The sequence below is a fragment of the Geotrypetes seraphini genome, chromosome 1 (genome assembly GCF_902459505.1).
Source record: "Geotrypetes seraphini chromosome 1, aGeoSer1.1, whole genome shotgun sequence".
NCBI lineage: Eukaryota > Metazoa > Chordata > Amphibia > Gymnophiona > Dermophiidae > Geotrypetes > Geotrypetes seraphini.
In genome coordinates this window covers 348,262,992-348,276,723 of record NC_047084.1, presented here as the reverse complement: position 1 = coordinate 348,276,723, position 13,732 = coordinate 348,262,992, and the positions used below count along the sequence as shown (strand labels likewise).

General features: G+C 41.1%; 1 protein-coding gene across 6 annotated transcripts in view; it reads right to left on the bottom strand.

Moving 5' to 3' along the window:
* Window positions 1-13,732, bottom strand: part of FRAS1 (Fraser extracellular matrix complex subunit 1) — a 741,777-nt gene that overhangs the window by 285,369 nt on the left and 442,676 nt on the right. For all 6 annotated transcript variants that reach the window (XM_033963431.1, XM_033963422.1, XM_033963441.1 and 3 more), the window contains one exon: window positions 4,543-4,689. In XM_033963431.1, the coding sequence (XP_033819322.1) occupies window positions 4,543-4,689 (147 nt within the window). The remainder of the gene's footprint in view (window positions 1-4,542; window positions 4,690-13,732) is intronic.

The window sequence follows — 13,732 nt, the reverse complement described above, 5'->3', positions numbered from 1 at the left end:
GTATCATTTCCTTGGGTGATAGGTATCGGATGATCACTAGGGTCATTTGTTGAACAATGAATTCTAAGGTTTTAATTTTCGATCAAAGTGTAGTGCTAAGTCATTTGCAGAGGGTAATTTAGAGTTGTGTGTGGGTGTGGTGTAGCGAGCGGTGTCAAATAAATTTGTGATCAGGTTGAATAGCTCTTTTGTATGGTATTGTGTCTAGACTCATTGTATTGTATTGTATTGTACTGTATTCAGACTCATTGTATTGTATTGTATGCAGAATTATTGCATTGCATTAAGACCTCTTGTAATTCGCTGAATGTCCAGCCTTCTTACCATGTTAACCGCCTAGAAGTCTCCTGACTATGGCAGTATAGAAAAATAAAGTTATTATTATTATTATTAAATCAAACAGGCTTCAGGCAGCATCATTCTACGGAACACTCCTTAATTGGCATTTCCGCCTCCATACTCTACTACTTGGACCATCACAAATCTGTTCTTCTAATATCCATTGACTTCTCAGCAGCTTTCGACACAATCGATCATAATCTTCTTTTAGAAAGACTACAGACCATTGGTATCACAGATCAGGTTCTTTCCTGGTTTAGATCCTATTTCACTAATCAATCCTTGATTGTGTCCTTTAACAATAGTATTTTGGTGCGATTCTCAGCTACATACGGCATTCCTCAAGGGTCTATCCTCTCTCCCCTGTTATTTAATATTTTTCTTGCACCATTGATGACTCTATGCCAATCCATTGGCTTTAATGTTTTTGCTTAGGCAGATGATATTCAACTGCTACACCCGCTAGACTGCAATAATCCCCTTGAAATAACAGCAATCAATAAGAAACTTGAACTGATTCACCAATGGCTCGAGACAAATAGACTAACTCTTAATGTTAACAAATCAAATGTTATGCTCTTCCCCTGGAAAGAAGGTCATAAGCTCCTGTTTCCAATTTCTATTAAAGGTTCCATCCTGCAGTCGATCAGTAGTATTAAGATACTTGGGGTTATTTTTGATTGCAAACTTACCTATCATGAACATATTAGTAATATTGTTAGATCTACCTTCTTCAGACTACGTCAAATTCGTTCAGTTTCTAAATTCTTATACCCCAAGTCACTTAATACACTAATTCATTCCCTGGTGATTTCAAAAATTGACTATTGCAACGTGCTATTTAAATGAATTGCCCAAAAAGAAATCCAACGTTTACAGATCGTTCAAAATGCTTCAATTAAACTCATAAGGAAAGCTAAAAAATTTGACCATGTAACACCTCTACTTAAGGGAGCGCATTGGCTTCCAGTTGCACACTGCATAACATATAAATTAAGTCTATTGACTTTCAAATCTCTTCTCTATAAAACTCCCGCCTTTATTCATAGACTATTGATTCCCTATACATCAACAAGATTACTCAGGTCTACTGACCAATATCTTTTAATAGTTCCCTCACTTAAAACCATAAATACACGGCGGCAATTTATTTTCTCCGTCACAGCACCCCAAACATGGAATTTACTCCCAATTCATGTACGGGAAGAACATAATTTAGATAGATTTAAGAGCAAGTTAAAATGCTTTCTTTTTAAAGATGCATTTGACAACTAGTAAATTAGGTTAGGTATATCAACTAGAAAATCAGATTAGGTGCATCAACTGAACCTTAGTTCTTAATTTCTTTGAAGCTCACCGTTTTCCCCCTTCCTATTGTTTTTTCCCTTACTCGTCTTACTTACTATCATTAACTTGTATTTCTTTACCTATTTTTTCCTTTTGTACCATATGTTTTGACAAGTCAGTCGTATTTATCTGGTTGGTTTCCCCTTGATAATTGTAATTCCTTATTTTACTCCTTTGTACATCGCTTAGAATTTTGAATAAGCGATTAATCTAATCCATAATAAACTTGAAACTTGAATCAAGGAGAAAAGACGAGGAAAACTCACAGCAGGCGTGCTGCTTCTTCACAACAATGTGCCCGTGCATATATCATGACAATCACAGGTTGCCATCCGAGTATGTGGGTTTCAGCAGCTGAACCTGGCTCCCTTGGATTATTTCCTGTTCTGAGTTTTCCAGAGACAGCGGTTTTCAAGTGATGAAGATGTCAAGGAAGCTGTGATGTCCTGGTTTGAAGGTCTAACAGAAGAATTAGTTATTTTCAAAGGGGTTAAAGTAAGAAAAGAGGATGAAGGGTATGGAGCTATCAGGAGCTATATTGAAAAATAAAACAAAAAATTTTTGAAAACTCTTCTTTCCTACCGAGGTAGATAAAGTATCGAACGCCCCTCGTACCATGAAACTGTTTCAAAAATATGAGCATCGGGAGCAGAGCAGAGCATTCAGCGCGCCTAAAATCTGCTATCACACTTTTGTAAAGGGGGGGGAGAGCACTGAATTTCAAATAAAAGGAATATAATACATACTAAAAGAGAGACATAATACTTGTGAAGCATCTAATAAACACAAATAAGAACATTCAAATAACAGATATGATGCTATATAATATGATGCTATTATAATAAAGAAAAACAGAAAATATCATAATGCCTCTGTATAGATTCATGGTACGACAGCATCCTGGCTCAAACTGTGTGCAATTCTAGTCATCTTATTATTAAAAAGATACAGCAGAACTAAAGAAGGTACAGAAAAAGGCAACAAAAATGTTGAAGCGGATGGAACTCTATGATAAAAGGCTCTTCAGCTCAAAGAGAGAAGGCTACTGGGGAACTAAATAGCTATAAAATCATGAGTGGAATGGGTAAACAGGAATTGTTATTTATTCTTTCAAACCAAACAGAACTAAGGGCTCCTTTTACGAAGGCGCGGTAGCGGTTTAACACGCGTAATACCGCGCGCTAAACCGCCGGCTGTGGTAGATGCTACCACCTCCTCTTGAGCAGGTGGTAGTTTTTAGGCTAGCGCGGGGGTTAACGTGTGATGAAAAGTCGCGGTTTCGTAAAAGGAGCCCTAAAACTCAGGACAACTCCATGGAGCTAATAAGTAGCACTTTTAAAAGTATTTGAAGGAAATCCCTTTTTTTCTCACAATGGCCAGTGTGGCCAGTGTTTCAAGCAAGATGCTATGCTTGATGGACCTTTGGTCTTACCCACTGCAGTTAGTGTGCACAAACAGTAAAGAGAATGGGATCTAAATTTAGGATTGAATTTCATTTGCCTAGGTTTAGATGCCCAAGTTAGTTGCCCAGTGCTGAAAATCAGTGCTACCTGCATAACTTTTTTTCCTGTCCTAACTTTACCCCCATAGTCACCCAGTTTTAGACATCTAAATGTAAGTTCCCAGTGAAAAAAAGGCTCATATATATATAGAAGCTGTTCCCTAGCCATTTTTCAGGGGAATAATCTAGGCACCTAACCAGGGTGGGGAACGAAGGCCGCAATTCATTTGGGCTTTCAGAATTTCCCCAACGGATAGGCATGAGATCTATTTGCATGCACTGCTTCTATCGTATGTAAATAGATCTCATGCATATTCATTGGAGAAATCCTGAAAACCCAACTAGATTGCGGCCTTTGTTTCCCACCTCTGCCTAGACTTAGGAACTTAAACCCAGAAGAAACAGGATATAGAACAAAAGAGATAAAGGGTATGGAAAACTTCTCATATGCTGACAGATTGGAAATGCTGGGGCTATTCTCTCTGGAAAAGAGGAGACTTAGGGGAGACATGATAGAAACCTTCAAAATCATGAAGGGTATAGAGAAGGTAAACGGGGACAAATTCTTCAGGCTGTGGGGAGCCACAAGCACAAGGGGGCACTCGGAGAAATTGAAAAAGGACAGGTTTAGAACAAATGCTAGGAGGTTCTTTTTCACTCAGAGGGTGGTGGACACATGGAACGCGCTCCCAGAGGCTGTAATAGGCCAGAGCACGCTACAGGGGTTCAAGGAAGGTCTAGATAGGTTCCTAAAAGATAAGGGGATTGAGGGGTACAGAAAAAAGTAGAGGTAGGTTATAGGATTAGACAGAAACCACTTCACAGGTCACGGACCTGATGGGCCGCCGCGGGAGTGGGCCGCTGGGCGCGATGGACCTCTGGTCTGACCCAGTGGAGGCAACTTCTTATGTTCTTAGAGCATAATATTTTATAAACATATTATTTGACTCATAATTTAGTTTGCATTAAAGAAACTATGGGCCTCTTATATCAAACTGCGCTAGCAGTTTTTAGCGCAGAGAGCTGTGCTGCATGGCCCGCGCTGCTCCTGACGCTCATAGGAACTCTATGAGCATCGGGAGCAGCGTGGGCCATTCAGCTTGGCTCACCGCGCTATAAACTGCTAGCACAGTTTGATAGAAAAGGCCCTATGATATTCCGAAGCTCTTCATAAGTCATATGTTTGTCTGTTGATAAAACAAGAAAGCTTACACACGTATTTGATTGAAGTTGCTTCTTAGGAATTAGTGCATCTCCATCTTTGTGTGCTTTAGTGTTGTCACCTGATTGCATAAAACTACATACTCTCAATAATAATAGCGCAATAGCATTTAAGACATTTTGGTAGCACGTACATTTGCAAATATATTTCTCACTACGGTAGTGTCCCTGGAAACAGGTAGGTGTGCACATTCCATTGTGGGTCAAAACCAGATCAGCTTTACAAGATGTGCAAGAATGTGGTCCTTGGTCACTGCAGGCTTTACATGAGGAATGACACTCTGTGGGAACACAATAAGGAAAATTTGTCCTGAAACATATTAGGGTTTATTGTAAGTTTTCAAACGCAGACATTTAAGCTCTGATTCTATATAGGCTGTCCTAAAGTTAGGCATCTTCATCAGCATGCCTAGCCAATATAGGGCTAGATTCACTAACCATCCGATCCGTATCTGATCCATGGGCGATTGGAGGCAGGCCGACCGAGTCACCAACCATCTGCATGCAAATAGGGGTGATCGGAGGCATGCCTGCAACTGACTGTACAGATCGGATTGAGCCCTAACAGTAGTGACAGGAGAAGCAGCCTCCTGTCATTGGTGTCAGGGCTCTGCCGGCTTTTTTTATTTTTTTTAAATCGGGCAGATATTTTGTGTGTTTTACACACACAAAATATCAGCCTGATTTAAAAAAAGTTAACCCCCCCTCCCGACAGGTGCCCCTTCCCCTCTTCCTCCCTGAACCAAAAATCACAAGGGTCCCACTCCTGACCGGCCCACCCCCCCCCCCGGCACGGCCCACCCTCGGCACCAAAAAGTTGGGACTTCCTTAGACTCCTCCCTAAGGAAGTCCCTGATTGGCTGAGGTGCCCCAGGCCTCTCCCATGCGGCCTGGGAAAGTAGAAGGAGCAGGAGGACTTTGCGCTTCCTCCTGCTCCCGAAGACTTGATATCACGGAGGCCTAAGGACCAGGAGGGACTGGGCACCCCTCCGGCTCCCAACTATTTTAAAGGTATGGGGAGGGAGGGAAGTAGGTGCAGGGTGGGCTGGTCGGCCTACGGAGCAGGAGGGACTGAGCAACACTCCTGCTCCCAACTTTCTGGTGCTGAGGGTGGGTCGTGCCGGGAGGGGGGGTGAGGGCGAGGGCCATGCCAGTCGGGGGGAGGGGTGAGTGCCATGCTGCAGCATCGGCAATGTGGTTTTATAAGCGCTTATGGCAGGAGGGAGTTGGCATCCCTCTTGCTTTTCTTCTTTGGAGGAGTGTGTTTGTTTGTGGGGGGGGCACATTTTTTTGACAGGCCTACCTGTCTTTTATTAATTTTTTAATGGGGCATAACTTAATTGATTAAAAGGCTTAATTAGCACCAATAATTGGCACTTAACACATATTTTATTTTTTTTTAGAATTCTTTATTGTTTGTTTTTTAAATTCTTTATTAAGTTTTTAAAACTAGCAACAAGTGCAAGCAATATACATACATACATATATAAATAAGCATAATAAACATTTATAATCCATCAGTAACAATATAGAGAATAAACCCCCTCCCCATCCAATATTTTCAAACAAGGAATAAAACCAAACAAAAGGGATACCCCCTTCCATGGATGTGTGTGTGCTAAATCAACAGAAAATATATATATAAATGACAACCATAACGAAGCCATAAAAGACGTCAATGGACCCCAAACTAATTTGAATATCTTATTATGCCCCAGCATATCAGCATTCATCCTCTCATACTTATAACATAAGCATAAATTCACCCACCAAAAAGTATAACCAATTTTTCCAATTATGAGTAACCATTTGCATGGCTATCCCGGTCATAATAAGGAAAAGCCGACATTTATATTTGTCCAATGGGGGTTTAAGATGCAATATCATCCCACATATGACAACATCATATGTCAATGGAATCGATGACTCCAATATGGTATTAATCTGTCCCCATATTGACATCCAGAAGTTGAGTATCAAAGGACAATAGAACAACAAATGATCCAGTGTCCCTAAGTCTAGATGACAGTGCCAGCATCTATTAGATTTAGAACTATCTAACTTTTGTAATCTAACAGGGGTCCAAAAAGATCTGTGTAACAAGAAAAACCAAGTTTGTCTCATAGTTGCTGACGCTGTACACCTCATCCTCCAAGACCAAATCCGTGGCCACTGAGAAGCAGAAATCTGCTGCTTAATCTCAATGCCCCAAATGTCTCTTAAACTGGTTTTGTTTTTTTGTTCAAATATTCCGATATTAATTTATACCACTTGCAAGCCTGATGCCCTAGGAAATCTGCCGGGAAGCAAAGGCCTAGCAAGCTATACTGATCCTTTAAATTTTGCCAATCAGGGAACCCTTTCTGAATGGCCTGCTTCAACTGCAACCACTTATGTGCTTGGTACTTTGAGATACTGACCTTGTCCTATGCCTTAAGTAGACCTGAGGAGGGCCAGCTTGGTTTACCTGGACAGGTAGGTGTGATGAAATAAGCAAACATGAAATAATAAAAAATTCAGCTTTTACACTTTCTCACAATGCACCAGGATTTACTAGTTAGAAAAACTTGTTGATAGATAGGGCCTAATCCAAGAGCAGGTGAGAATGTGGATTAGTAGCTATAAATGAATAAATGAAAATTGGATAAGCTAGAATATAATAATCAGAAATACAAAAGTAAAAGACAGAAATCTAATTTAACATATTGATTTGACACATGTTTCATGTGCTTGAGGGTACAGGAAGGCAGGCTAAGACATTCTGTGATTGATAACCACCATAGCAAATTTACCCCAGATGGCAAAGCTTAAGTTTTATAGGGTTTCTTTGTTCTGAAGAGTGACCAGCCTGAACTAGGCCGATCCTCAGGGAGTTATAGGCAGACAGGAGTTGACTTTTGACCTGGTATCTACATTCCAAGGGGCCCTGAGGTTGCAATGACCTGAGTCTGCAGTGGGAAAGACAAATCGAAACCATATGTGTATCATTGTATGTATTGATCCAAAATTAAGTTTTAGTAAATCAGTAAGTCAGTAAAATTACACAATAGAAATTTACTTATATAGCTATAGGTAGCAAGTTAACAAGTGTAGATTAGAATAATATTTTATTTTGATTTTCATATATTGAAATCCTGAAGAGATCCTGAGCAGGCTGCATCTGGTGTTTGACCTCTGACCTTGGGCAACTTTTTTCTACTTTGTGGAATTTTGATGGGAGGGGGAGTTAACTGCTCCTTCCATCTTTCTTTGTTCAGTCTTAGTGAGACAGAGATGATTTTCTCAGTACAGAGAGGGCACGCTGATTTTTACAGGAAAGGATTTAAAAGCTGAATAGTTTTTGTGAGTACATTACAATATCTGTCTATGTATTTCTTCTTTTTATAAAATATGTAAGCTTAATGTGAGAATGTAACTTTTTAGGTATAAGAATGTAATTTTAGGAATGCTTTTGTGACACGCCTATATGAAGCTAGCCTTATATGGAAACAAATAATTTGGACCAGTTAGCTTGCAGTCAGATTGTAGCGAAGGAATGTCTTCATTTAGGATATATATGGATGTGTAACTGGTAAAACGTTGGAATTTGTTACGAGCAAGGCCAGCTTTTGGCTTCTGTAATAATTCTCATGATGCAACTGATAACCAATTGATATTCTTATGATCTAATTTTGATAACAAATATATAGTAATATTTTGGATTTTATTAAAATTATATTTGCATCATTTTTCATTATTCATTTTTACAACCCTAGAGTAGCTATAAGTACGCTTGTGTGCAATTATCCTGATCAATTGGCCCCACATGGGCGCCAATTGATCAGGATAATTGCGCACAAGCGCATTGCTATTGCCATTGCAGACATACGAGAAGAAATGTTGAATATGCCTATAGCAAAAAACTTTTTCACAGTGAACAAGATCTTAGGTAATTGTTGAAACTCTTTAAGCTTGTCCTGAGGGAGGAATTCCTTAAAAGCTGGAAGTTGTTTAAGTAAAGATTTTAAATAAAGAGAGGAATAGAACTGGCAAGCCAAAATTTTATTTGTTAGCATAGATGATTGAAAAATATGTTTACCAAAGGAGTCTAATGTTCTGGTTTCATACCTGGAGGAGTAGAAGTATAAGACCTTGAACTCTGTGATGGTTTTAAAGCAGATTCTACAACTAGAGAATAATGTTAAAGTTGTGTTCTCTCAAACTCTGGACACTTTTGTATTCTGTACATTGTGTCAATTTTTTTAGAAGCTGCCTAGACTGACAGAGAAGTCTCTCAGTTCTTACATAAGGTTTCTCTCATGACTTTATGAAAATGGCACATTTGGAAGCGATTCATAGTCAAGAAGCTCAAAAGGTTTAGAGCAAAGTTCTTCCTCTGTCACAATTTTACTGGGCAGAGCTTGGCCCATTTGTCTTACAAATACAGCAAAAGATATACTTTCTGGCAGAGACTTAGACCTTTGAGAGAATGATCAGAAGGAATGCTCTAGATTCTTCTGCTGATGCATGCCTGGAGGAGGAAATGTGTTTGTGCTTCTTAGCTTTCTTACGAAGGTCCTCCGAGGCAGATAGCACCAACGAGGCAGAGGTAGAACAAGTTGTTGATGCCATTGGTACCAATTCCGATGCTGGAGATGTTAGATGTTGAGTGTCGGTGTTTCCAGCCAGTGTCGATGCACCCAAAGTTGACCTGAAAAGTTTTTGATATTGCAACATCCTGGCTTAAAGCAACCTTTTCTGAAATTGAGAGCAAAACGTGCAGGATATGTCTCGGTGTTCAGGACCTAGGCACTGGATACACTAATTGTGTGGGTCAGTACCTGAAATGGTCCTGTGGCACTGAGTGCACTGCTTAAGGTCACTAAGAGCCATAGACATCGAAGGAAAAACTGCCGACACGAGATCAAAGGGCTCTATGGTCCGGGGAGATCAAGTAGATAGGATACTGAAAACATCAATTTTCCCGGCCTCAATACAGGCTTAAAAGAGCCTGAAGGCTGGAAAATATTCAAAATTTTTTTAGCCGAATGAAAGAAAAATAAATGAAATAGAAAAATATGACTAAAATAAAGAAAAAATGAAATGGGAAGGCACAAAAAAATGTAAAACAATAAACAAAAATTACTAAACTACCAACATTTATGCACACTCCAGCTACTAAAACTAGGTGGTTCTTTATAGAATTAACCCCAGACTGTATACCTATGATACAAAAGCCAATACCGGCTTTGCATAAAGAACTGCAAAATCATCCAAGTCAACCAAACAGTCTAATCCAATCTTGGCTTTCTCCTCTCTACATATATGGACAGCTCTAGGCACACTGCTTTTTGTTGTATTTTACTCTTTCTTGAGAATAATCTTCCCTCTGATATCCACTTTTTTTTCTTCTTATCCTAAGTTTATTTTAATCTAATATAATAAAATGGTAGGACGCGCATGCGCACTAAAAAAATCGTGTTCCCTGATCCCGTCGCGGAAACACGATTGCGCATGCGCGGGTTTTACGTCACCGCACTCTGTTCCTCCTCCACCATGCCACGTCAGCCATGTCTGCCGCCGGTCTCGAGCTCCTGGGGGCCCCATGTCCGGCACCAGCCTTGAGCTCCTCGGGGCCGGTGGCACGAGCCGCCGGGCCGGTGCTGAGGCCCCGCCTCCCGCTTCCGCCCTACACGCTCTTGTTTGGTCTGCAGTGGCAGACCAAACAGGACCCGATCGGACACCAGGGTTCTACACACTCGTGGAACCCAAACTAATGTTCACAAAGAATTAATTTTTAAGTTCAGCAGACCCCCAAGGTAATGTTGTGGCCGAAGTTATTTTTTAAGTTCTAAGCCGCCGCCGCGGCTCTTCTCACGAGCCGCACCTGCGTCGGAGAAGGCTTCCGACGCAGGCAGGGATCGTGAGAGAAGCAGAACTTAAAAATAACTTCGGACACAACTAAGGGAGTCATGGCTACAAAGCATTGGGCATTACTCGCGATCCCGGCCGCTCCTCACACCCACTAGCCTGCAAAACAGCTTCCCACGAGGAAATAAGCAAAATGGCCCTACACTCACAGACCCGCGAGCAGGGTTGCCATGGAAACGCATCGCAAGGGTCAGTGAGAGGGGATCAGGAGCGACATGCACAGCAGGGGCTTAGAGAGCAATAGAGTTGCAGTTGGAGAGACTGAGGAAGGGAATGTTCAGATAAAGACCTGAGACAGAAGAAGGAATTAAAACTGAGGAAGGGAATGTTCAGATAAAGAACTGAGACTGAAGAAGGAATTTAAAAAAAAAAAAAAGGAAGAGACATCTACAGGGAAGTTTGCAGGAATCAGGAACAGGACAGGGTAGGTAAAAGGAAGGGAGAATGGACTGGGGGAGCAGGCAAGGGGTGGTGGTGGACAGCCAAGGAAAAAGAAAGATAGAAAGCGCAAAGGACAGACAGAGAGAGAGAAAGAATTAAAGACAGACATACACACATATATTCTAGCACCCGTTAATGTAACGGGCTATTGCTCGGGGGGGGGGGGAAGACAGAAGGGGGCCACGGAAAAACAGTCAGGGAGAGGGAAAGAGGGTTGTTTTGGAGGGAGGGGTATACTGGGGGGCAGACAGCTTTGCTCAGGGGGGAAGACAGAAGGGGGTCACGGAAAAACAGTCAGGGAGAGGGAAAGAGGATTGCTTTTGAGGGAGGGGTGTGCTGGGGGCAGACAGCTTTGCTCAGGGGGGGGGGGAAACAGAAGGGGGCCACGGAAAAGCAGTCAGGGAGACAGAACGGGGCCACGGAAAAACAGACAGCGTCCAAGGAGAGAGAAACAAATAAAAATAGACAGACAGACAGCGGCCAAGGGGAGAGAGAGAAAGAAAGAAAGACAGACACAGATCTATTCTAGCACCCGTTAATGTAACGGGCTTAAAGACTAGTTTTATTATAACTTGGCAATTCCTCTCTCTTCCTTCCTCCTCCTCCTATCTCAGTTTTATGTAATTGCAGTGTTGTGATATTATGCTTTACTGTACTTATTAGCTATTAAAAAAGTATTATGCCGACACTGTATTGTGTCTCTTTTATTTGAATCTCAATGCTGTTATAAATATATTTTTGATACCCACAAAGAAGTGGAAAGCTTTTGCTGAATACTGGAAAGCTTTCACTGAATGCAGGCTGTGAGATACGGTTTGAATCGATTCTGGGACAATCAGTTTCAAAAGGAATTTGTATAACAGACAACTAAAAGACCCCCGAGGCAGGCCATGAGCCGAAACACTGGCAGTGTTGGGTCTTTAAATGAATAGTCATTCATCCCAGTTCTGTTGGCGTGTACACTTCTTTGTGGGTGTCATTGACTGTTTTATAAATATATTTTTGAAACTATTTCATGGTGGTCCTATTTTTTTCAATTTGCTGATTTTGAATTTACCTCACTCATTATATTATTCTTTTTACTACTGTTATGATGTTAACAAAATTGTAAGTTTTACATTGAATTGTACTTGCTGTATACTGCCTTCGATGAATCTCTTCATAAAGGTGGTAAATCAATCCAAATAAATAAATATTGTTGTACTATGCTTCAGTCCCCGCCTTATTGCTTTTGTATTTTTATCTTTTTAAGACCGATTTCAATGCCTGAACTGTACACCACTTGACATTATTGTTCATTTCCCTTAGATAATAAGATCCATAGTTCCATACATTTCATGGGGGAAACCAGAACCGGATCATTCTATTCAACTGACCTGAGTGAACTGATAACCTTAATTTTTGAGGAAATCTATATTGTGACAGGGATCTGGCTAGTCCTGCTGAATCCAAGGAGAAAGTCCCTGTAAGCCCCAGTAAAGACCCGGTGACCAGGTCTAGGAAACATCCTGAGCGAGGTGAAAATCCTGTGAACAGCTTTAGGAAGGTGCCTGCCCCTTTAAGAGTATCCAAAGCTCAGGCTATTACTGAAAGGACAGGGCCCTTTAAGAATTTGGCTAACCCTGCTAGGAGGAGGCGTGGCTTGATGCCGAGGCTCCCATTTACAGAGCTTTCCTCATCAGATAGAGAGGAGAGACAGCTGGGACTGGAAGCTGAAGTCAAGCTGAAGAGGAAGCCAGCTCTGAAAACTAACTCATGGCCAGCACAAGAAGGTTCTCCTAAGGATTGGGAAATGGAGGAACCTGAAGTCCAGCCCGAGGTTTGTGACATTGAATGGCTGGAGGACTATGTTTTACCCCAAGGGGAAGAGCGCCCAATGGAGTGTGAGTAGGCTGCTAAGCCCAGGGTTTTTTTTTCCTTCTTGAGAGTTTTTTTTTTGGTTTATGTTTTGGGAGCAGTTTGTGCACTGCTTTGACTTGTGCTGAGAGCTGCAGAAGTTACACCAGAGCTTGTCTATTGGGAAGGCAGCAACACCTGTGGTGAACAGGCTCCTCTTCTCCCAAACTGTTAGGGATTTGGCTCAACCCCACAGGGACACAGTTAGAGCTATTATCAAGAGAGCTTTGTACCAAGAAGCTAACATCTGAAGCATGGACTGTTCTGTCATACTATGAAATGTGGCCAGAGGGCTAAACTTAGGATTGTAGTATTCTGGACTGACTCTGTAAGCACGACTGGTGCTAGGAGTAGGACAAATTGGTTTGAAAAAGGAGTGAAGCAAAATTCTTGAAAGTTTGTTTTTCCACTCGTGCCAAATTCTGACATATTTTTGTTGTTTAAAACTTTTGGATGTTTCATTAAAGTGTTTTTGTTTGAACAACCTGGACCTTTTTGTGTACAATTTCTGGGAGACAATAAGAAACCTGTGTTCCACTATCTTTATTTTAAACTCAGGACTAGGATTCAGAGAAGCCATTTGGCCTAGCCAGGATCCTTGTCCCACAATATATAATGAAAGATAATATGAAGAACAAACAAACAAAAAGAGTCTTTCATGAAAATGTTCAGGCCCCTTTTAAAACAAATGTGCTTTCCACACTGAATGCGCACAGTAACACTGAGCACCGTGAAAGCGTCTGATTACAGAATTTAGGGGTCCTTTTACTAAGGCACGCTAACCGATTTAGCATGCCTTAGTAAAAGGACCCCTTAATTTCATTATATCAAAACACAGCAGTAAGACTCATTTTTGGCCTGAAAAAATATGACTCCATCTCAGCATACCTCAGACAACTCCAATGGCTACCATCCCTGCCTGAATAAAATTCAAAACATCTTGCATCATATAATCTACGGAAACTCAGCTGCCCCTCTCATCAAACTCCTATCCGATGCATGGTCTGCTTCTCGCAGACTACTTAACAGGAATCAACTGAACCTCCCCTCAACAAAAAATCTCAAGTACAGAAGAAT